The following is a 22,920-nucleotide window of genomic DNA, read 5'->3' on the forward strand; positions in this document are numbered from 1 at the left end:
GAAAATGCATCTGAAGCAACTGGGAAAAAGATGATTTCATTAGCAGCACTCTTCAGGGACAGGAAGAGCCTTCTCAAGACCAAAAGGGAAAAGCCTACACCTGTGGGGATGGGAATTGATCTAGAAAAATGGCTGTCATGAGAACAAAAGGCAAGGAACAAGGTCAGAAATTGTTCAGTCATGCCCTGAAAAATCACCTTAAGAGGAGGGAAGATCCTGGAAAGGAGAAACAATTATTTTAAAATAAGTTATGCAATACTGGTTTTGGGGAGAGATTTCCATGATTGGAACAAGGGGGGGGGGGGGGGGGGGGAAGTAGTGAACTTTGCAGCAATTTTCAGTTCAAAAGGAAAGTCAGCAGCAAAAACCTGAACTGCTAATCTGTTTTGTGTCCAGCAGAACTAAATAAACCTCCACTCTGAGTCAATGAGAGGTTACGTATGGTATTATGAGATCAAACTCTAATCCTCTTAGTAGCATTTTCCATGAAAAAACTGACGTGCTGTATGTATTTATGCTGTTACCTGCATTATTCATATAAATGCTGGATATGGCTGGAATTACAATATATTCTTTATATGTTGTATAAACGGAATCCTGTTCAGAAACTGCCCCAAAAAGGAGCCGAATCTCACTAAGCATTATTTGCTCATGTTCTCTTTATTGTGAACAAAAGAACAGACTGTGACAAAGAGATCTGTATAATCTGATTAGTGTAAAACACTTGTTATATGTGCCCACATAAGTCCCCTTCTCCCATGCAAAATATAAGGAGGCTGTACAAATCTGGTCAGTTTTAATTCCATATTTTAGGGCACAGGAATATAGCCAGGGCTTGGCTAAGAAACATAGCAGCTCCACAGTGTCAGGAGGCAGAAATCTTGCTTTGCTACTTACACTTCCTGCAATCATCAGAAAATGTTGAAAACTGATGCCCTTGACCATTCAGCATGCAAATGAGAGACATCAAACTACCTAAGTTATTTGGTAGTGTATGAAATGCAGTCCTATGCACCAAATTTTTCTAGGAATTATTATGTATTATTTCAAGTAGATCACAAGCAAAAACCTATATTCTTCCCAGACTTGCTTGCTCCAAAGATTCCTGCCTGAGGACTCTTCATTGCACACTCCAAAGCCTGTCTTACTAGAAAGTCTAAATATCCACTTTTATCCAGATATATTAATTATTCATGTCAGCAAAGCCAATATCAGCTAGAGAAACAGGAGGTTTCAAGAAAACACTGATGCTTTATTATAATTCTGTAACAAGCATTCTAAAACCTTGTGATTTATTGTACTATGATAATTTTTCGAATAAATTCTTGCTTCAGCAGCCTACGCTTTCTATTAACATCTATAGGATTGTTAAAATAATTCTACTGATAAATCAGTCATTTGATGTTAAGTTCTGTTAGATTTTTTTTCTCCATAAATTATAGTACAAAGCCTCTTTTTCCCCCTCAGTACACCATATTATAAATAGCTCTAAAGATCTTTAATATATTTCAACACAAAAATGATCACTGGGTTCTAAAGAGAAAAAAAAGCCAGCATCATCCTATGTTTTCTCCCCTTTATATCAAAAGTGTCTCAGTAACCTTGACAAAATACAGCTACTAGTTACTCATTCTGCCTCACCCATTAGATTAGAAATAGGAATTGCTAAAACAAACAAACAAACAAACTAGTTTATTTCACAGTATGGGAAAAACATTAGTAAAAGACTGTGCTATTATGATAAATAATCTCATTATTGGGGACTATAGTATTTCAAACCCCGAATATTTGTACAGGTAAATAGACTGATCCACTTGTTTCTCCAGCAAATCCAAATACACTTCTTACAAAAAAAAAAACACTTAGCTTGCTTTCTGGTTTTGAAGTACAGAAACTGTTCTGTAAACAGTGCAGTGATGAATCCCAGCTTCTTACAGAGTTCTCCCTCTGTCTCCTGCCATTTCCCTCTGCTTGGCTTCTTTAGTGGATAAGTAGTATTATTCCACTCTTGTTCCCCTTCTTCCTTCATTTCATGGTGCTGGTGGGGTCTCTTTCTCTAGCCCTTTATTTTCATGAATCTTGCATGAACATCATAGCATCATTTTGGTTGGGAGAAACCCTCAAGGTCATTGAGTCCAACCATAACCTACCTCTGGCTTATGTCTTTAAGAATGGTATTCTCCTGTCTCTGTTGAATTTGACAATGGTTTCAAAGCAAATGGCTAGAAAGAAGAGGAGGGATGTATAAAGCCTCCATTTCCTTAGGAAAATAGGCTAAAAATGAATCCATATCAACAATTCAGTTTTTCAGTAATTTCCTGCGTTCACATAGAGACAATCCCCTTCAGATGACTGTGTCACAGACAGATAGCACACTCACAGATCATCATTTCAGAAAAGTAAATGGGAAACAATGCAAGACTGTGACGTTTCAGTTTGCATACAGACAATCAGCCTCTGCTGGGCTAACAGAACTCCTCATCTATTCACTGCTGGTTGGGAACCTCAGCAGCTCAAAATTCACTTAGTTGGGTTTAAAAGTTTCTATGAATACAACAGTCCTGGTACATACACATACCAAAGTGCCTGCCACCTAAAACATGACTGTTTCTCCTATGCCTTGAAGGTTTTTCAGTTTAAGAGGAAAGAACAAGATGCTAAGATCCAGTTAGGCAACAGTTAGAATAACACCAAGAAATGGGGAGACTCCAGATTTGACAATCTCAGTATAATTTTTAGAGGTCAAATGCATGGAATATCATGATTTCAGATCCAGGTGTGTTGCCATGCTACACTTTAACCTCCGGCTCATGCAAATTTAGCCTGTTGGGTTCACAGTCTTGCCCAGAAGACAGCTTTCCTTTACATGTCCAGTTATGAGGACACTAGTTTTGTGCTAGTCCAGAAGTTGGTAATTATTTAAGAGGTACTTAAGTAGAAAGCAACATTTGTTTGGTGTAGTCCTTGTTGGCAACTTGAGGCCACCAACCAGGAGACAGACAGAATGCCAAGGAGGTTTACCTAGAGTAGGTTGTTAATGCATTCTGTTACATCTTGGCAGGGAGGAAGGAATTCTGCTATATCAACAATGATGCCAGTCTGGTAATGTGTTAAGTGTCACAACAAAAGCAATACAAGTTTTCTTTTGGTTCAGATCTGATTACAATTCCAGGGGGAAAAAAAAACCCAAACCAAACAAACAACAAAACAACATACAAAAAGCACCCCCCAATTTGATTTTATTTTCCTTTTGCTTTGAGTTGTGTAGGTTTGCACTGATGTATGCTTTATAGCATTGTAAATTTAAAAGAAGTCGCCCTTAACTACCAGGGAAGGGAGTTTGAATGGAAGAGCTTTTTATCATATATGCCTAAATTAATGCAGGCCAGATTGAAATTTGTCATGAAAAGCCCAAGATGAACAACTACACGAGTTTACTCCTTTCAGCAAGCTGAAATGGACGATGACCAAGCAGAAACTGTACAAAGCCACCATGCTTTGTGTGAGTGCATGTATCTGAAATGAGAATGGACCCAAGTTGGCAGCTGATTTTCACTTTAAGGTTTTTTGTTCAAAGTTCAAAAGAAAACCCAGAAGGTGAAAACATACAGACAAAACAGGAACAAATGTTGTTATGCAAAGCAAAATGGTTACACAGGCAGCTTTATTTCACTATTTTCCAAGTGATTGTAGATGCCATAGTTACCGTGATTTAAAAACGGAGTACGGCGCTGTGAAAATGGTACTATACAGAGCTGAAATCCCAGACAGACGTTCACGCTCAGTTTGAAGCGAAGCTGAGTCATGGGTATGAAACCCTCAGCAATACCTTCGTAAGCCTGCGATGCAAGGGAACTCTTGGAGTTTTTCATCTGCTCTCCCTGAAAGGGAAGTGATCACAGGCCAGCTGAACTGTGGAAAGTCAGAAAGAAGAGCCATTTGAAGAGAAATGGGTAAGGACTATGGTATACAGGGGGACATTTCTGAGATATGTAGCAAGCTCTGTATTTGAGCTTTGCTTCAGACCTATCTGACCACAGCCCAGCCTCGAAGCCGAGTGTCCCTTCTGAATCAGCACTTCCTCAAACAAATCTTTGTTTTTACTGATGACTCCCGAGTTACCTCAGTAAACTGAGGGTGGAAAGTACCAAAACAGAGGCAATACAAGAAAAGCACAAACATGTGACTCCCATTGTCTGAGTCTGAAGCATAAATTTAAAAAGCTGAATCAAATGAACAACAGAGCAAGGGAGAAGGAAAAAGCAAAACTTTTACCTTACAAGGGAAACATCTGAGAAGGCAAAGTGAGAGTTTTGGTAGACACCGCAATCCCAGAGCCTGCTCTCGGGCACAGTTACCATGTGTGCAGAGCTCAGTGTTTCTGTGGTCCAGCCGTGGGAGTCTACACACCAGCACACTGTGCATTCGAATCCTCAACATTTATTTATGAGAAGGAAGAAAAGCCTGAAGTCAAGAATAAAGAAATGTATCCCAGGAGGGCAGAACAACTTAATTTCTTCTCCTCAGTAACTAGAAAATTGGAAGTTGATGCACCTCCCTGAAGAGATGATGCAAAATCCCAGGCAGCATCCCTCTGATCACCAGGAAGATAAATGAGTGCTTCTGGACCACCGTGGTACTCCATGGAGAGAGCTCTATTCTATCTCAGTCCCATGAATGTCACACCAGAGAAAGAATCTAAAAAGCAAGGGGAAAAGTGCAAACTTCATCTTGGTTGTGGTGTGTATAGTATGTTAAATGATCTCTAAGTCCCTGCTTCCCCAGGGGTGGGTTATAATCACCATGGCTGCGCATGTGGAAGACAATAGGGCAGAACTGATGAGCACAAAAGATGAAGCAGAGAAAAAAAAACAACTAAACCAAGTGATAAAAGAACAAGTGGTCAAGAGGGGAAGCAAAGGACTGAAACATTTTTCACAAATAAGTCTCTTTAAAAAGCTCTGGTTTTGAAATGACCTAGATTGTCTGTAGTAGAAAAGATTACATTTTTAATCAACTCATTTAACATACATTATGAGACAGATGGAAATATTAAATCAAAAACTTAAGACTTTCCTTACAACTCCAAGCAAAATCTTCCATATAGAGAAAGATGTCCAGGAATAACTCCTCCCATAACATCACAGATGTCTGCCTGTTGTACCATTTCTTTCAATACAAACATTACTCAAATCAACTTTATGGTTTCTTTTATAAGCCTGTTACAGAAGGAGAAAACACTTTTAAGTCAAGCAGGGGAAGAACAGGTACCTGGCACCATTTACACAATTGTCTTTTCCTAAGCAGACAATCTGATCATAGGTAACTTACAACCTTTCAAAGAGGAATACTGATTTCCAAAAGTAAATTGGCATGTAAACTTTATCCTCATGTTTGGAGGATATTTTCAAAAAGATGACTGGGACAAAATTAGTATCTTTTGGCAGATAATCCCTACAGGGTGTCCCTTCTGAAGTCCCAGAAGGGTTTTCCCGTTTGGTGGAGAGAAGGAAAAAAAAATATAATAATAATATTACTAGATTCCAAAATTGCTCTTGTTGAGAAGACTTTTAGAAATTAATTTCATACCAGCAGGTAAAAGATGCCATTAGACTTTTTTTTTTTTCAGCACGTGGCCTTTTTCAAGGGAAAGTAAATACAGATTGAGTTTCTCTGCTGTGCAGGAAGGGATGCTATAACACCAGTGGCATTAACAGCCACAGAAAGAAAGAAGAGACCATATGGATGCTACTGTATTTGCACTGGTGCAACAGAGGGAAGTGAGTAAATATTATCTACACTTAGTCTGCAGGCATAGTAAGCTCACCATCCTTAGAAGCATTCCTGTCTGATATATTATGATGTGACATTAACTTTTTCACAAAAATGTTGAAAAAAAAAAAAAAATGCAGGTGCATTTGAAGTATACCTTTAGTAAGGATTTTTCAGTTCTGCAATTGCAGAACTGTGGGGGCTTTCCCACCTTTACACCACACAGCACTTATTTCTGTGTGGATTCACATAACACACTTCCACCCACTTCTCGAGTGAGTCTAAACATGTGGTCCTCCTTTGGAAGAAGATGAAGATAAGTTGACAGAATGCAGAAGTAAAAGCTAAGATTCCACTACCACACTTTCCTCCTTTTGTGTCTATTTCACTGGTTGCCACATACAAAGAGGAAGGCAACTACTGGGGTACCAGAATCTGGAAAACAAGGACAGATACGTCATTTTCTTCAGAGCAGCATATATTCTTTCAAGTAAGGTACTACAATGTGTCTGAAATCAGCCGTAAAATGCCAACGCTTTGAAATTCCTTTGTATTGCTATCACATGAAACCCATTCACATTTGGAAAATGTTTTGGTTTAGCTATCTTGATAATGCTGATTTAATGAAATGTTAAGGAGTTCATTTTGAAAGAAAAATGAGTGATTTTACTTGCCAGGAAAAAGCTTCAAGTCTTTTCAACATCATGAAATGTTACTAGGAAAACGTCTGAAGTATGTACTATTTAACATGTGCAGACGTTTAGTAATCAAAAATTCAAATTCAGTGATACAAAATGGTCTTGACTGTGTCATGGAAAAAATCTAATATAAAACCTCACTTTTACATTATAGTTTAGTAATAATTACAACATAATCATACAGGAATGAAGTAGATTCTGTGCAGAGTAGCTGATCCAGGAGGGCCTGAGATATTTAGACAGATGATTTGAAAATGTATGCAATTACAACATTCGCTTGCTGTTTCAGGCACTTCTTAGTCACAGAGGGAGATTGTCCCATACAGGAAAGACTAACGTGGAGATGTACTCATGCAAAAGTTAAAGGCAAAGATATCTGCCAAAGTCATAGGACCTGTCCACTACCATTGCACTCAACATGGAAGTGGAGAAGACGAAGCTGAACTGCTGCAGGATTTTCTTTGTTACTCACTAGCAAAACAGCAGAAATTTCCACTAAAAGAAAAAACTCTCTCTGACCAAAAAAACAAACATCTACTCAAACCTTTTACTTATTTGTTAGGAAAATTACTTGCATAAGCATATATTATGGAGATTTTGTTTCAAATCATCCATCAGTGCTTGCCACTTTGCATATAAATTACACGGTACATTGGGTCTCTTAGCAAGCAGCCAGTGCAGTTACGTCTCCATCAGGATGCAGGACCAAAGTACAAACTTGTGGGATGCTGAGACTTGACAAATGCTAAGAACACACCCTATTTTTCTAGAGTGCTACCACCCCCAAAAAAAGGCTCAATCCCAAAGCACATTCTACAATACAAAGATATTTCATATCAATGGGTTTTAACTCTTTCAAACATTTTGGAGCATTTTTCAACAGTTCTCGCCATCACCTACTTCATTCACTCTTGATGGCATACAGAAGCCTGCGTCAAATATGCTAGCTGAAGGAGTTACTGGATTCCTTCTTTCCTAGGTAAAGCTTTGAGTCTGGAATACAACTTTGTGTTAATTTGTATAATATATGGAGATGTCTAAGGTTCATTCTTGTGGTAGAAAGGGCTCATAAATTCAACACGGAGTTAAGTTTTCTTTGTAGTTTTTAAGGATGACCCTCTAATATTCCTCTGGAACTGAAATGTCATTCTTTATTGTGCTTTACATATTGTTTCATTATTTGTAGTAAAAACAGCAGCTTCCATTAAATTATGTAGTTTTAAAACTAAATTTACATATAAACTTTAAAAAATGTCTAATCATACCAGCTGTAGCCTTGTTGAGTTTTGCAGAACTTAAAAAAACCCTGCACAATATAAAATTCCAGACCCTGAACATGAATACATGTGTATAAAACATATCCCATATGTTTACATGAAATGAGAAAAAAAAAAAATATTCTTTTCCTGCTTACCATCACCCTCAGCTCATCACTGCTTTTTACTAAGTATGTATAGCAGGAACTGACACCACACAGCATTCAGATATCCCTAGAGCAGCCCCATGTTGCAGTACTGAGCTGACACTGGCCTATTGGGCAACACGAGAGGGTACCTCAAACTTGTCTGGAGAATGGTGCTTCTGGGAACAAACAGGTCTGGGTAGACTCTGTTGTGTGACAACAGATAAAGGTGAATTTTATAAGTAAAACCACACACTCATTTCCCCCACTTGTAAAGCTTTCAGCTTATTCATAACAACTCTTGAAGAGAACCATTTACTGCTTTCTGCCAGTCATGCATAGGTCCAAATTTGGCCCTGTAGAAAAGAGGTATGACAGTATTTAATTAAACCTAGGGTTTATATGAGCTCATTTCTTTAAGTTTCGTAAGATATCTGACATTTAGCCAATTATTATCATTACTTATCATCTGAAAGTACACTAGCAGCCTGTATCTCCCCTTCTTGCCCACACACTGCTACACAATGCCTAAGAATATCACTGCAATCTGATAAAAACTTTTTCCTCATTGGAAACATCACAGTTTTGTCTTCTGCACTCCTAAAAGTGTGCACTTCATTATCTTTGAACTCCTGGCGCTCAGCTAGAAGAGACTCTCCTGCATCCCACAGTAAAAACAGTTCTGCTGAAATACTGAAACCAGCAGCACATTTCAAAATAGTGAAAGAGATTTCACAGCCAAGGGATGACCACTCCCTTCAAAGTTTTCCAAAGCCATGTTGTGGCCAACCCTGTCACCATGCATGCAGCCACAGAAGGAACCTGCATCCCATACTGTTTCTTTGTGTGGGAATGGTAGCTGTGCTGTAAGGACCTCTAATAGAGGTATTGCTTGCTTCCTTACACATCCTTAGTCAGGAAGCTATTTTCAAGGCAGCTTCAGTGTTCCCCTCATTCTTTTCCATTTCCTGAGACTTTGTTCTCCAGGAAGAAAAGCTGTGCCCTGTAAGAGCCGATGGCATCACACACACACACACACAGAGCATGTCCCCTGAGTGCAGAACTAACTGCTGCTTCCCTGCAGTACTTCAAGTCTATCTTAACAGCAAATACTTTTACAGAAACACTGCAGAACTACAACTCTAGGTCTTGTTAAGTGAATAAAAGAAACTGACTAGCAAATATTTAGATTTAAAGTATTTCTACTTGAGTAACTGGTAAATAAACATAAGGAGGTTTTTTGTTCTGATTTCTGTCTTACTTTAAAATATTCCCAGTTGCCTATGAGGACAGAAATGCAAAAAGTAAACACAAGAGGAGTACTTTCATGAGACTAGCAGAAAAATGGATGGAGCAAATGCTATTGATAATAAAAATAGGTAGAGGAGGGCTCAGCCCTCTGAGAACAGGCTTTTTTTGTGCCACAGGATCAGACAGGCCATGTTATGAGCTAAAACCTAGAATAAAACTATATGTTATCCACTGCATAAAACCAAGTTACTCCAAGTTACTGCTAGGCAGGGGCTCAGCTGCCCACAGGTCCCAATCAGTCCACCAGCTTCATCTCAGTCCTCCTGAATACCTGCACACAGATGCTTCACGCTCAGAGAACCAGGGGATTACTTGGCCCACAGACACAGCGCAGGGGCATTTGTCTTTCCATTTCATTCATCATTTGTTCATGATCATGACCAAACACGTGTCCACTACACCACTGTGATACCACCAGTCACAAGGTATGCATGTGAACGTCCTATCAGCTGATCAGACAGGCCCCATCCCATAACAAAATGAAGACCTCTTTTGTTGTGTGAGGATATCAGGTCCCTGCTTCATGCCCAAATGTGTGTGCCCTTGTTTGTGTTTAATCATATGATGTGTGTCAGAACTGTTCTGACATCAGAGCCCACAGAGAGGGTTCCATCGGGTCTGTACTGGATGTCAAGTACCATCGAATCAAGGTATCATGCAGACATTTAGATGGTGGAAATGGAGCACAAAATGACAATTCAGACTGATCTTTAACAAAATAGGGTCCTTTGAAATAAAAGTGATTTTTACAATGGACCTTTAGCATCCAAATAGAGGAAGAGTTTCTCCCTAACAATGATGCTGTGACCGGCACGGGGTCATGCTCCTGAAAGTCCCAAACTTTCATGAAGAAGGAAACCCATTTTTCCCACTCTACAGCAAAGACCAAGAAAGAGAAGCTGAAAAGCTTTCAAATGCGTAAAAATCCTGCTGCAAAGGAAGGGAAACAATCTGGTTTTTGCAGTTACGAGGGGTAGGACAAGACGACAAAGGCTTAAATTGCCGTAAGAAAAATTTGGTTTAGACTTCTCAGATACTAAGGATGATAATATAAAATATACCTCATTAGGAAGGTTATGGGAATTTACTATTAGAGTTCTTTAAGAAGAAGTCAGAAAAACATCTTTGTTTGGTGAGATATTTTAGATATAGCTGATGCCACTCGAGGACGAGTCATCTAGATTAAGGGGTTTTTAGATCCCTCTCAGTTCTATTCTTTCTATGAATTTTCTGTGGACTAGTTATTCCTACATCTACCTGCTTATTTTTCTGTTTCTGTAGCTCTGCAGTTAATTTGAGGCTTGTGGAAAGGAGCACGCCTGAGGCGCAGAAGACTATTTGGGATAAAGTCAGAAGTATTTGGGGAACTTATTACTTATTACAAATGTGTACACATGTGAGTAAGCTGTCTTACTAACAAAACCAATGTAAATAGGTAGAATAGTTTCAAAGGACTTGAATATTCATCATAATTTTCATTTTACAAATGGGGAATGTTAGGCACATAGGTCTGAACCATCTGTTATGACAAAGCAAGTTATAAAAGTGAGCCTGAAAATTGGATTCCCTGGCTCCTCAAGTGAGCTGACTGACTACCTGCTCCTCCTGCTCTCCCCTCCTTTGCTCTGCCTCCCTTCCCCCCAGCAAACCATGCAAGACTACAAGGATTGCGGCATTTCCTCATAAGAGCCTTGCCGGCAGCTGGGGGAAGTCAGACTACAATAGTGTTGGTAACTTCTGTTGTAAAAAGGACACATATCACAAAGATTATCATTACCAAGGGAAAAAAAGAAAAAAGAACAAAAAAAAGCCACGCACAAAACTCAAAAGCTGCCTCAGTACTTGCACCTTGCAGAGCTGATCTTGGGCTGCTAATCCTCATCTCCATTCTTTAGCCTGCCTCTTTCTGTCTAACCTTTGACAGAAAGAATATGTTCTTCTATCAAGTTATTATCTATAAAAATAAAGAAGAGAAGACAGACTAAAGGACATTCAACTGATAAAAACCAGAGTTGTTCTTTATCTAAGCACAGAAGAGTTCACAAGCTTTTGCAAGTGAAGCGTTGCTCCAGTCCACTGTGCAAAAGGAACAGTCCAGCTCAGCATTTGCTGGCCACTTTACTAAAGCTTCTGTAACTTAAGCCTATAGGAAATCAGAATCAGAGCCTAAGATAAGAACCGAAAACCTCTCACAACCAAGTATTATAGAGTCAGTACCAGTCCTTCTGCACTATTGCTTAGCAGACTGCACGGCCTTGCTTCCTTTTCCTACATGTCAGTGCTGGAACCCAAGGAGGACCCACACTTGAATTACCCACAGAAGGTCCTGTCTCTCTCATCTGACTACTCAGAGACACACCACGCTCCAAATTAATTGTGAATTCATTTGCAAGAGCTCTGCTAGGCTCTAAGCCCCACACACAGACCAAACAGAATTTGGATTCACCATTACCAGCAAGACAAAACAAGAATTAAAAGAACTAAAGAAACAGCATAATGAATTAAAAATACATCAGGAATGCAAAAGTCAGAAACATCTCCAAAAAGAATCAAGGGCAATGTTTTAATTGGTCATTTTCTCAAAAAAAAAATACAAGAAAGGCTTCTGCGTCATTGGAATACACATAATCAAATTCTTTTCATGCTTTGGTCTTTCCTAGCTTATTCAAATGGCATATTTAACTTTTGATTTATAAATCGAGGGATTTTGCTCACTGCCATAAGATGCATTCCACTGGGGCTCAAAGTCTTTAGCAGATCCACACTGTACGTACTTTCTCCTGATGGTTTCATATTTATGTTCATCAACACTCAGCAAGAACCATAAACAAAGCCCTTCTCTTGGATGCACACATGCAGTTCCCATTGACTTTGCTGGTTTTTCAGCTGACTTCAATAAGAACTCTGTGTGCATGCAGAAGGGCAAAACTTGGCTCTGCACGTTTAATAAAATTACATCACTAGATACCTTATAAATGAAGAGTAATGCAGGCCATACTGAAAAATAATATAAACTGAAAACCCAAAAGTGTAGCCAAATAAGTTCAAATTTCAGTCAGGTTTTCCCATAGTAATAAAAAGGACACACATTTTAGGCAAGATGAAACAAAAGCCCAGTAATATCTCATTTACCAGAGTGTTCACTGCTGCCTTTAACAGGACAAAGCTATCTACATAAGGCAGTAATCCTGTTGTCTCAGATATAGCAATGATATTGGCATATGAAACAATTAAGTAAAGGTCAGGTTACAATCTGATTTGCTAAGTCATTTTCTGCATCTGTATCCCTGCTCTGCAAGTTATGAAGCTCACTGCAACTGAATTTAAAGCATAGCAGAACACCACAGTAGAAAAAAAAAAAAAATCGACCGTATAATATTAATAACTAGTATTTTTAATGTACTCTAATAGCAGTATTTAAAAGATATCAAAGTCTTAAACCCTTCCACCCTCTTTCCTGCGTGGCCAAAAGAATACCACAACAAAAATCCCACACAGCCTAGGAACAATCCCCTACCAAATTTCAAATGACATCTAGCAACACATAACTTCTGCCAGGTACATTAGCTAACATACAGTAAGCAGAGCAATGCTACATGTTTTCCCCAAATTTCTTCCCTTTATTTTACTTCTACTCATTCTATGATATAATAACCTGTGTCTTTTTACTGCCTCTTTAAAAATATCCACCTATTAAGATGAAGAATATTCTAACTTATAAAAATCCAACTACCAACAGACTTCCTTGCACTTTGGCTGACAAGCACTCATTAGCCTGCAATTATGAATTTATACACAGAAGTACTCAGGCATGAAAATCACAGAGAGGGCTTGATGTTCATGTTTGGTTTTTCCCCTCTAAGCGGGAACATCTCTGATGATTTTCACACTTAAACAGCAGAACAGATTTTATGAATCATTTTTTCTTCCTGGATGGAATAACCCCTATTCCCTGTTGCAAGATAATACTGAGTCACTTTGCATAAAGTTGGTCATTACTGCAAAGTCAAGGGAGTGAGGGGGGAAGTAGATAAAATGCTCTTGTGCAATAGGATACATACCAGTCTGCTTCTTGAAGCAAATTATTTAAAATCAGAAATAGAAAAACAAAAGCCAACCAAACGAACAAACAGAAACACACACACACAAAACCCCAACAAACAAAAAAACCAACAACAAACAAACAAAAAAACCCCAACATTACAAAACAACTCACATCAGGGAAACTATTTCCTATGTGTTTAGGAAGTCCACTAAATCTAATGTAATAGTGATGATCAAAGGGATTGTGAAGACTTTTTTTTGTTGTTTAATGAAGGCAGGGTTTGGTATGTTACAAATGCTGAGTTGTACTGGTCATTCATGCGAAATTACCCAGTAAACTAAGTAATTAGCATAGTGGAATCTGTTTCTCCTAAATTATGGCAATGTCAAATGACCAGTTACAAGATCTGGTGGAGCTCTGCTGTCTCAAAATCACCTCCCCTCCTAACATCATACCCTGACAGTGGCAGCCTGAGAAGACACTCCCCTGTCTCAGAACTCCTTCATGTAACTCAGTGACTCCAGATATACTTCCTGTTGGTTCTGGTGGATTTGCAGTGTGTTACAAGGATTTCAGCTCAGCTTTTGCATTTCTGGGTTCACAACAGGGAAATAAAGGTTAGCCCCCTGGCTCCCATCAGTCCCTGAGGGTCAGGGTTAGTACAAGGAGGGAGCTTTAACAACTTCCACTTACTAGTTTTTTAAATGCATAGCATGACTATTCGATGAGTGAAATCAAATTAGATACCATACATGACCACTTTGCAAGAAAGCTGATTTTAAAGAGTTAAGAAACAAACACACTGGCCAAAACCTCTGCTTTTCTGTATGGCCTGTTTAAGCAATGACACATGAAGAACTTTATGTTCAAACAATTACCTGGTACTCTAAATAGGACACCAAGGGAATAGCATTTTAAAATGTATTCACACAGCATGACACTAACCCTCCTCCTGGGAATACCAGTGCAAATGAGAGTAACTTCTCGGAGGTCAATTGAAGTACACCAGCACAAAACTAATGTGAGGCAGAGGGGAATCAGGCCCCATCTACCTCTATTTTAATGTAGAGGTTGCAGTTCATCTACAATGATAAAGCGAACAACATAAATATAACTGACACCTATTTAATTGATCTCACATCCTAACGACTATTGACAGCTCCAAATATAGGGCTGAAGAACAATGGTTCGAGGATGGGAGGCAAAAATCCTGGTTCTACCCCATTCACACATTCCTATCTGCTAAATACCTTGGACTTGAACTGCTTTTATCTCCCCACACTGCTAAACCGTTTTAGGTTTGATTTGATTTTGTTCCCCTGCTCCTGAAGAACAACTTCTCCTTACAACAAAATAAATAAATAAATAAAAATTACTGGGATGCGTGAGAGAAAAGACAAATGAAAATCTGTGTAACCATGAGAGCCTATGGACAAAGCAAAAAAACCCACCGTCTTACATATGATATATACATAAAAGGCACTAGCAAATTAATTAATTATTTGGAAATCTAGCACTGAGAAAAAGTGATACGTGCACAATGGAAGAGGGCTAAAATATGAGGCTATTACAAAGTATGGTGTCATGTGTGCTAATTTAAGTGGATCCGTAATTATTTCCTACAACTTCATGATGTCCTGAACCAGCTTCCTCCCCCCCCACCAGGCTGACAAAGGGATCCTTAGCAACACACTAAATGTATTGTGCAGCATATTGAATAGTACCGAGAAAAAGCGCTGAATTACACTGAAACAGAGAACATCAGGTGCAAATATCACCACCTCTAGGGAAAAATCACCTTTAACTATTTATCACATAAGTGAGCGCAGGCATTCTCTTCTATCTCTGTTACCAGCACCTAACAGTATCTGCTGCATTTGACTAAGTTAAGGCGGATTTTACCTCAAATCTACTTAGGCTGGAGCTCTTTGACCGAGACTTCTTGCGGAGATAGACCGAGAAGAACCGGCGCACTGTGAACTTCTTCATGTTCATGTCCATCGCCCCGTCCCGGCCGCGGCGCAGAGCACGGCGGAGCTGCGGTGCCGCCGGCGGCAGCCTAGCGCATCCTGACTGCCCCCTCTTTGTATCCACGGCCAGGAGATCCTCCGAAGCGCCTGCTTCTCTTCATCAAGCCGGGCACCGCTAGACCCTCTCGGGGTAAATTGCCGGAGCCATAGGAGCCCGCAGCCGGCTCCTTGCTCTTCAGAGCATAAAGGCTTTATACTCCACTCCCTCTCGCTTTCCCGTGTTTACATTTCGGTGCGGCGAGCTGAACTCTCTCCCCGCTCCCTCTACCCCTCGCCTTAGGTCCTACTACACCCAATCAGGCTCTCGCTGGCTGCGTGCATAATCAGCCCCAGCAGATGACAGCTCCTGCGTCCCAGGCGTAGCAGGTTTGCGATAAATATTAGATGTGTCTATTGCTTTGTGCTCCCCTCTCACTCAGGCTCTTTCCATTTCCTGGTTTCTGAATCACATGGGGAAAAGGCACATGCTGCACTTCTGTTTTTAGCTCGGAATTTCAACGCTGCTATAATTACTGAGGACTACGGTGGTCAGATCTGAGGAAAAAAAAAATAAAAATCAGCTCCTTCACAAGATTTTCTCCTAGGAGAAGGCTAAAAGATGCCATGGACCCACTGCCAGAGCAGAAGGGTCTGAACCACTTTTTATCCTGGGGACTATGCCAAATAACGTCAGGCCCCCACCCTGAAATCAAAAGCTTAAAATCCTGTTCACGGATTACCCGCCCACTTTACATTAAAAAACCTAACACCGGCACAGCTCTGAAAATAGAAAGCACAATCTAAATTGTAAGTATTACTATTCTTATTGTACTATAGCAGTGAGCTACAGCCCTTCTAAGAGGTTAAATATGTACATCTATTTACAGGCTGTAATTTTGAGCTGCTCACTATACTGGAAGCATGCAGACTTACAGCTGCACCCCCACCCTCCCAACATAATCACATTTTTCAGCTTTTCTTCAAAAACTAATGAATCTCAATATGAGCCAGAGACTGAAGAGCTTTCTGTGCCTGCTGCACTCAGCTTGGGCTCTGTGTCCTTGGCAGCTTTTCCTTTCTGACTACCAAGGAGCACCCAGACACGCCTTTCTCCCATAACCTCATATGGAAAGTGAATGGCTCTGATGACTTATTAATGACTCAGATAAATAAGCCCAGGGAGAGCTGACACTGCTCCAGCCTGAAAAGACTCTCAGAGGTTAAATGACAATACCATTCCAATCAATCTGCTCTAAAAGAGAAAGACATACTTTGGTTTAATTGCATGTCTGGACTCTGCCGTGAACTATGGTGGCTGGTCATGCCTGTCACTACCTGCTTTGTTCACAGGTTCTGTCCCTCTTTTCTGTCTAAAGCTCACCACAGTCTACATGTACCTGGAAAAGCATTTAAAAAAATTAAAATGGAAAACAAAAAAGAAAAATAATATTTTGGAGTTTATGGTTTCATTAAAAAGGAGTTCAGATTGGGAATCCTATCATGAGTGCTGAGCTCTACAATGATCCTACAGCCTCTGACTCTTGTGTGCCTGGACCATTGCTGTCTCCCCCATTCCAAGATAACTGTAGCACAGTGGCAGTCTGCTTTATCCCTTTCTCTTCTTAGCACCTCCTTCTGATCACTTCTACAATTCTTTTGTTTTGCAACAGAAGTATATCTTCTGGGGCTGCTTTCAAGGTGCTGCCCTGGTGTAAGCCATGTCAATGCTAGGAGCCCTTCGCCATTACAGTTGCATTGGGTCCTGGCTAAAGATCCTGGAATGAAGGCAACTGTCCAAGCAAAAACTAAGGTACCTATAGGTACACCAAAACCCTTTCTGCAAGAAAAACAATAAACAGGTGAGAAAGCAGTTTGATTGGTATAACTCATGACCTCACAGTGGTAAAATCCTAAGTGGCACAAAGGCCTCAGGCACTCACCTGATTACCTGACCCCCCCTCCCTTGCTCTGTCACGCTGCACAGCTGCTGCTGTTTCTTCCCCATCCTGTGTCTGGCAAAGAGAGGTCCTGACACTAGTTAGGCTTTTTGCTGACAATGGCTTTTGACAGTCACTTTCCTACCCGCATAAGCCACTTGAGCATTAAATAGCAATCAGACAAGTTCAGGGTAGCTCCCTGGACCCTTCCCACCACAGATACAACAGAATCCCACCTGGACACTAACATCTTTAATAAAGATGTCAAAATAAAGTGATGAAGAGGTGGCAACTTCCCAGTTTTGAATACACAGTGGGTATACATCCAGCGCTGTGTAATAATAAGCAGTAGATGAGTGCCTGTTACTACTTACACTAGTAGATTTAACACAGACTTGCCATCCCCTTCTGCATGTAGTGCTTTCACCTATAAGGACACACATTCACCACTAAATGTCTCTTCTCTGTAATAAGCTTACAAGAAGATTACACAGGCGATGACTTAATACTTAACTATCAGGTACACTTATTACATTCAGAATTTTGTTCTTTACCAAAAAAATAAAATTAAAAAAAAAAGTCAGTTACATGTATCGGCAATTTATTGTGAACATCAGACACCAGAGCAAAAGCTAGCCTTTGAAGCTAAAGGTTAAACTGTAACATGAACTGCATGCTCAGGCTAGGGAGCAAGTCTCTTAGATCCCTGCCAGGGATGGAGATAGGCATGATCTCTTTGTTTTCTTATTCTCCTTTCAATCAGGGATAAATACAGGAGGACAACCAACCATCGGTGTCAGGATACTGCTCTTCACCTATTGGGCAGCAGAGTAGAGATATGGCAGAGTTATCTTCCAACTGCAAGAAATAAGAGCAATCAAGTTGCAAAAATGTACATTAAAAAGGGTACAAATACAGAAATAAAACAAAATACGTAAGTATGTAAAACTAGAGATAGTTACCTGACGAGCAAATTCTCCTACAGCTGCATTCATGTCTTATGCTTTAAGGCATAGAACTTAACTTTGCTTCACAAAAACAAAATAAGAAGAGGCCTCATAAACATGAACTCAAACTTCCAGCTAGTCAGACAAAATCCACTTTTCCAAATGGCTCTAATAAAAAAGTGCAAGGCAAAAGAAAAAAAAAAAAGTTAAATTGGAACATTCATAGTTACATTTCTAAACATACAACTGTCAATTCAACCTACAATGTGAAAATTCATTGCACTTAGAAATTCATGGCTGTAAATTATTTATCAGCTCCCCTCTGAGTGATTTTAACTGCTGAGAAACTCAATGGAAAAAGAAATCCACCAAATGTCTGTTTAAGACAAGAATAAACAACAAACCTGGTAGAGGAGGCATATGATGCACTTGCATTAACCAGTAATGTGTATGCTGAAATATACTTTTTAAAACTAGAATTATATTTGCTGTAACACCAAATAAATACAAAACCACGACTGTGCCTACTCCAAGTGAGCTTAATAGCAAAATGAAGTTCACTTCAAGTGGAAAAGGGCTTACAAAAAATGAAAAAAAGAACAAAAAAAAAGCCCAAAGCCAGGACTCAAGACAAACTCTCCAACAGTAACCTCTTGAAATTACATATTACACAGCCCACGTTCCAATTTTTAAAAGATAAATGGAGAATTACCAATTAATATCTAGTGAAAGCCAAAGGTCCTTCCCTCACGTATACCTATCAAGAGCAGTAACAGACTGAAGGACGTAGACTTTGGGAATTCACATGGGGTGGTGAAGCAGCCTACACAGAACCTGAGCAAGAAGGAAGCCAGTGGCTGATGCTGGATGAATCATCAGTATCACCTGTCCTTCCTCAATAAGTTCATCAGAAAACCAGAAAAAAAATCTAAAGAGAGCAGAGGCACACACACCATAGATAGAACAAATGAGATTAGCAGAAGACGGCAGGCAGAGAAAGTGAAAATGAGATTGCCACAATAGGGGCCCAAGAAACAATGCTGTAGAAAAGGTGAATTACACAGTACCATTTATGTTCTCATTAAAGAAAAGCAGGAGCAGCAGCAGATGTTTCCAAAAGACACTAATAAGCAGAATAAGAAACAACACTTTCCCAAAGGTGATTAGATGGTACATTCTCAGTGATTGCTGTTTCCTGATCTTGGATGCTGAACAAATTTCCATATGGCTTTTGTTTCCGCAATGAAGAAGTGAGGTGACTATTTTTCTTATTGATGTTTCTTAAAAAAAACACGATGGGCTTTGCCCAATGAAATGCCTGGGCTTTGGTCTCATTAGACCAGCACACGAGTGTGGGTCCCAGCCTTTCCAGCTGCTGTACCTAATTAAATAACTTATCCAGTTTAACATGCCACTTACTTGACTGGAGCTTTATCTCTGTCAAAAAAAAACCAAACAAACAAAAAGTATGCTGCCCTGTCAATACTGTGGAATACAAGTAGCAACTTGCCATCTCAAATGTTCTCACCACCAGTGAAAAGTGATCAACAGTGTTGGCTGGACGGGGATGTAAGGGAATAGACAGGAAATAAAGTGTTTATTCTCCCTTTTCTCAACTCCTCCTGCTCCTATCTATGTATCACAAGCTTCAGTAATTTTCAGTCTTTTCCATATCTGACCTATGAGAAGCTTCCAGTGGAGGTGCAGGCTCCTTCAGGCATTTTGAAAATTAAAATCACTGCTCAAAATGAAGAAGAAAACAGAACTTATACCCACATATCTTTAATTCCTTAATTGCTAAAAGCACTGTCCAACGCATTGTCAGTAATATGAAAGGTGACTAGTATAAATACAAATGCAGCAGTCACAGAAGAGAAAGAACAGGTCTTTGAAAAGACCAGTTTTGCTCAATATGGTGATATTCTGCTTAGTGGATGCCATTCAACAACTTCAAATGGTCTTAAAACTGGGCATCAAAGTAAGTTCTTGGTAGATTTGAAATGAATATTTTGTAGGGATACATGTAGCTTAGATGGAAAATCTTCTGTACTTTTCTCTCTAATAGACTACTTCAGCAGATGAGATTAAAAAAAATTACTTAGTGGCACGGAGAGGGCAAACCATGACTGTATGTGTCATGCTGGTGCAGAAAAGGTCTCCTCACTGCAGTCGGTTAAAAATTGACTTCCTCAATCCCTCCTAAATACCCAGTAGTCACATGACGTCGTGTAGGGAGAAGTGGGGCTGCTGCAGAAATAATAGCTCCAGGACAAGATAACAAGATTTGATCGAGTTTTCAGCAGATGACAGACGTTTTAACTCTCACAAAACCATCTTGTGCTAGTGCTTGAGCATCAGATTGGCAAGTGTCACAAATGCTGTATTGACTGCTCCCATATGTGCCTTGCTACTTATAGACTCACGTGAACACGCAACAGCATCTCTGGCCACGTTCATGTCAGTTGGCTGTGGACTATTTCTAGGATGGAGATTAGGTTGTCTAGCAAACTGCATTGAAAACAGGCCAGGAAGTGTCAGCTTCAATTTTCTTTTTTTCATTTACTGATGTCACTAAGAGTTTTACTTTCTCAGCTGATACTGAGTACTGGTCTTGCTGGATTTTGGTGGTTTAAGACAGAAGTATAAGGTAAAGAACCCAAAAATCCAATCTTCATATTATGCAAGCTTCTGCTCCAAAACAATTGAAGGAGTTTGCTGAAAAGATAATTTTGCTTTCTTCCCTTTGGATAATAAGCAGAAAATCATACTGTTCTCCTATAACAGACTAGAAGTTTTCTAGAAAGGAGGATGCTACTTGTTAACTGAAGTATGAACAATCTTATCACATGAATATTTATGAATATCCACACTGAGTGAACATCATACAATACAAAATTGGATGGAAGAACTTCATTATGCATGGCATATGCTTACTGTTTATTCAGACTACCCATGAACAATTCTAATTGCAGGAATGCATTCATTAGAAATCTGCTAATAGGCAAATTTACCTTGACAGGGTCTATCATACACCTAACAGGAAAAGTAGTGCATGGAACTTTTACTGACAGTCCCATTTTTACTTTTAATAACCATAAGCAGACCAAACTGATGCTGCAGTGAACAGAAAAGCCTGGTTTGACATGGAAATCCTGAGAGAGAGACAAGTGTATAATGGGGCAAAGCAAAAGTATCAATTTCACATAATTTTTTTCCATTTGATTAGCTAACAAAACTACACAGTAAGGTACAAAAATAAACTAGGTAGACAAAAAGCATCATATTTAGTACAGCTGAGTGACCTGAATTAAAATCCTCCTTCTATATCTGAGACTGTCTTGTATGACCTTGAAGAACCTTAAACTCTGTGGCTATGTCTAGCTCCAGGGCATGTACAAAACTCAGCCAACATCCTGGATCCTCTATTAGAATGGAGGCATGGATTGCACTGTTTTTCTCTTACGCTTTCCTGCTGGCACCTCATGTCCCCAGCGAAAAAAATCCAGATATTTTTAGCCAGAAAGGAGCCAGAGTGTACTCCAGAGAGGTCCCCGATTTTTATAAGTGAGTGAAAACTCATGACCCTAAAGATTTGCACCTGCACCACTGTTTTAGTCACATCCCTATTTCAAATCTCCTTCAGTAAAATGGGACTGGAGCGCTCCATCACTGCATGAGAGCTCTTTCAGAGTAAACACAATGACCATATTACGTGCTCTCAGCCAACGTTTCAGTTTAAGGCTTGGCACATATTTATTAGTTTTGTTTACAGAAAGAGATAAACTGTGAGTAGTGTCAAAAAGAATAAACCAATGGGACGTGCAAATTTACCTTCATAGACATTACATTTAGCAGGGCAAATGAAACGGGAAATTTTTGGAATATATCACACAAGTAACACTCACTGAAAATCAGGTTTAAGGCTGTATGAACACCTACCCCATGTTAGACACCACAAAAGTGAGATTCATAAATTAAAAAAAAAATCAGTAATCACTCTTGAAATCTCGAGTATTGGCTTCCTTCTTGTTGAACTGTGTTTCTTTTTGGATAAATTTTGAAGGACTGATTTGAAGTATTGTAATAACAGTACTTGACTCCAAATTACAGGCACAGCTCTCTGACTATTTTTGAAATAGAAGCTGAAGAAACAGGCAGAGGAAAAAAAGGTCTGAAGTGTTGTGATACACCCCCTCTTTCTGTCTCTAATACAGCAACACTGGAAGTGTGAAACTGAAAAAAAATAATGCAAAACCATTTTAATCTTCGAAAAAGTTAGTTATATTGCATCTGATATTTACAAAGCCACATAATAATTTCTTAATTTACCTAGAACAATACAGCCCAAGGTCCCACTTTACTGCTAACAAACTAAAACCAGTAATAAACTCATCTTTCATCCACTTCATATAGTAAAGCTAAAGAAACTGGCATCAGGATTTCAGAACACCAGAAACTGAGAAGGATGTGGGAATAGTACTAGCAAAATTACTGTGTTAGCATCTACTCGTAAGATTTGTGACACCATGAAGGAATCAAACCTGAGTTTTTAGAGCTACTTTGAAAATATCCGTATGCCCTAGGCTGCTCATGTATAACCTCATAGTGCTCAACTGCAGAGGTGTGTGTGTAGGCAGCTCACTTGGGATCAAAGCAAAGTGGCCACCAGCCAGCAGCTGTCCAAAGACACAGGGATGAACAGGGCTCCACTTAGCACATGTACTACATGGGTCCAGAGGCAGGCACTGCAGTGCAGTGAAAGCATCTTATGTAAAGGCAACAAAGACGAGTCATACAAA

General features: G+C 39.5%; 1 protein-coding gene across 2 annotated transcripts in view; it reads right to left on the bottom strand.

The window, feature by feature from the left end:
- The window catches only part of RPS6KA2 (ribosomal protein S6 kinase A2), a gene marked incomplete at both ends in the record, with an annotated part of 290,115 nt that overhangs the window by 149,345 nt on the left and 117,850 nt on the right, over positions 1-22,920 (bottom strand). The window contains one exon of one of the 2 annotated variants that reach the window (XM_080341015.1): positions 15,131-15,229. The exons of the other annotated variant lie outside the window; for it this stretch is intronic. Within the exon in view, the coding sequence (XP_080197141.1) occupies positions 15,131-15,229 (99 nt within the window). Of the gene's footprint in view, positions 1-15,130; positions 15,230-22,920 lie in introns of those variants that run through there. 2 annotated transcript variants of the gene reach the window in all.

This window comes from Nesoenas mayeri (genome assembly GCF_963082525.1).
Source record: "Nesoenas mayeri genome assembly, chromosome: 3".
Lineage (NCBI taxonomy): Eukaryota > Metazoa > Chordata > Aves > Columbiformes > Columbidae > Nesoenas > Nesoenas mayeri.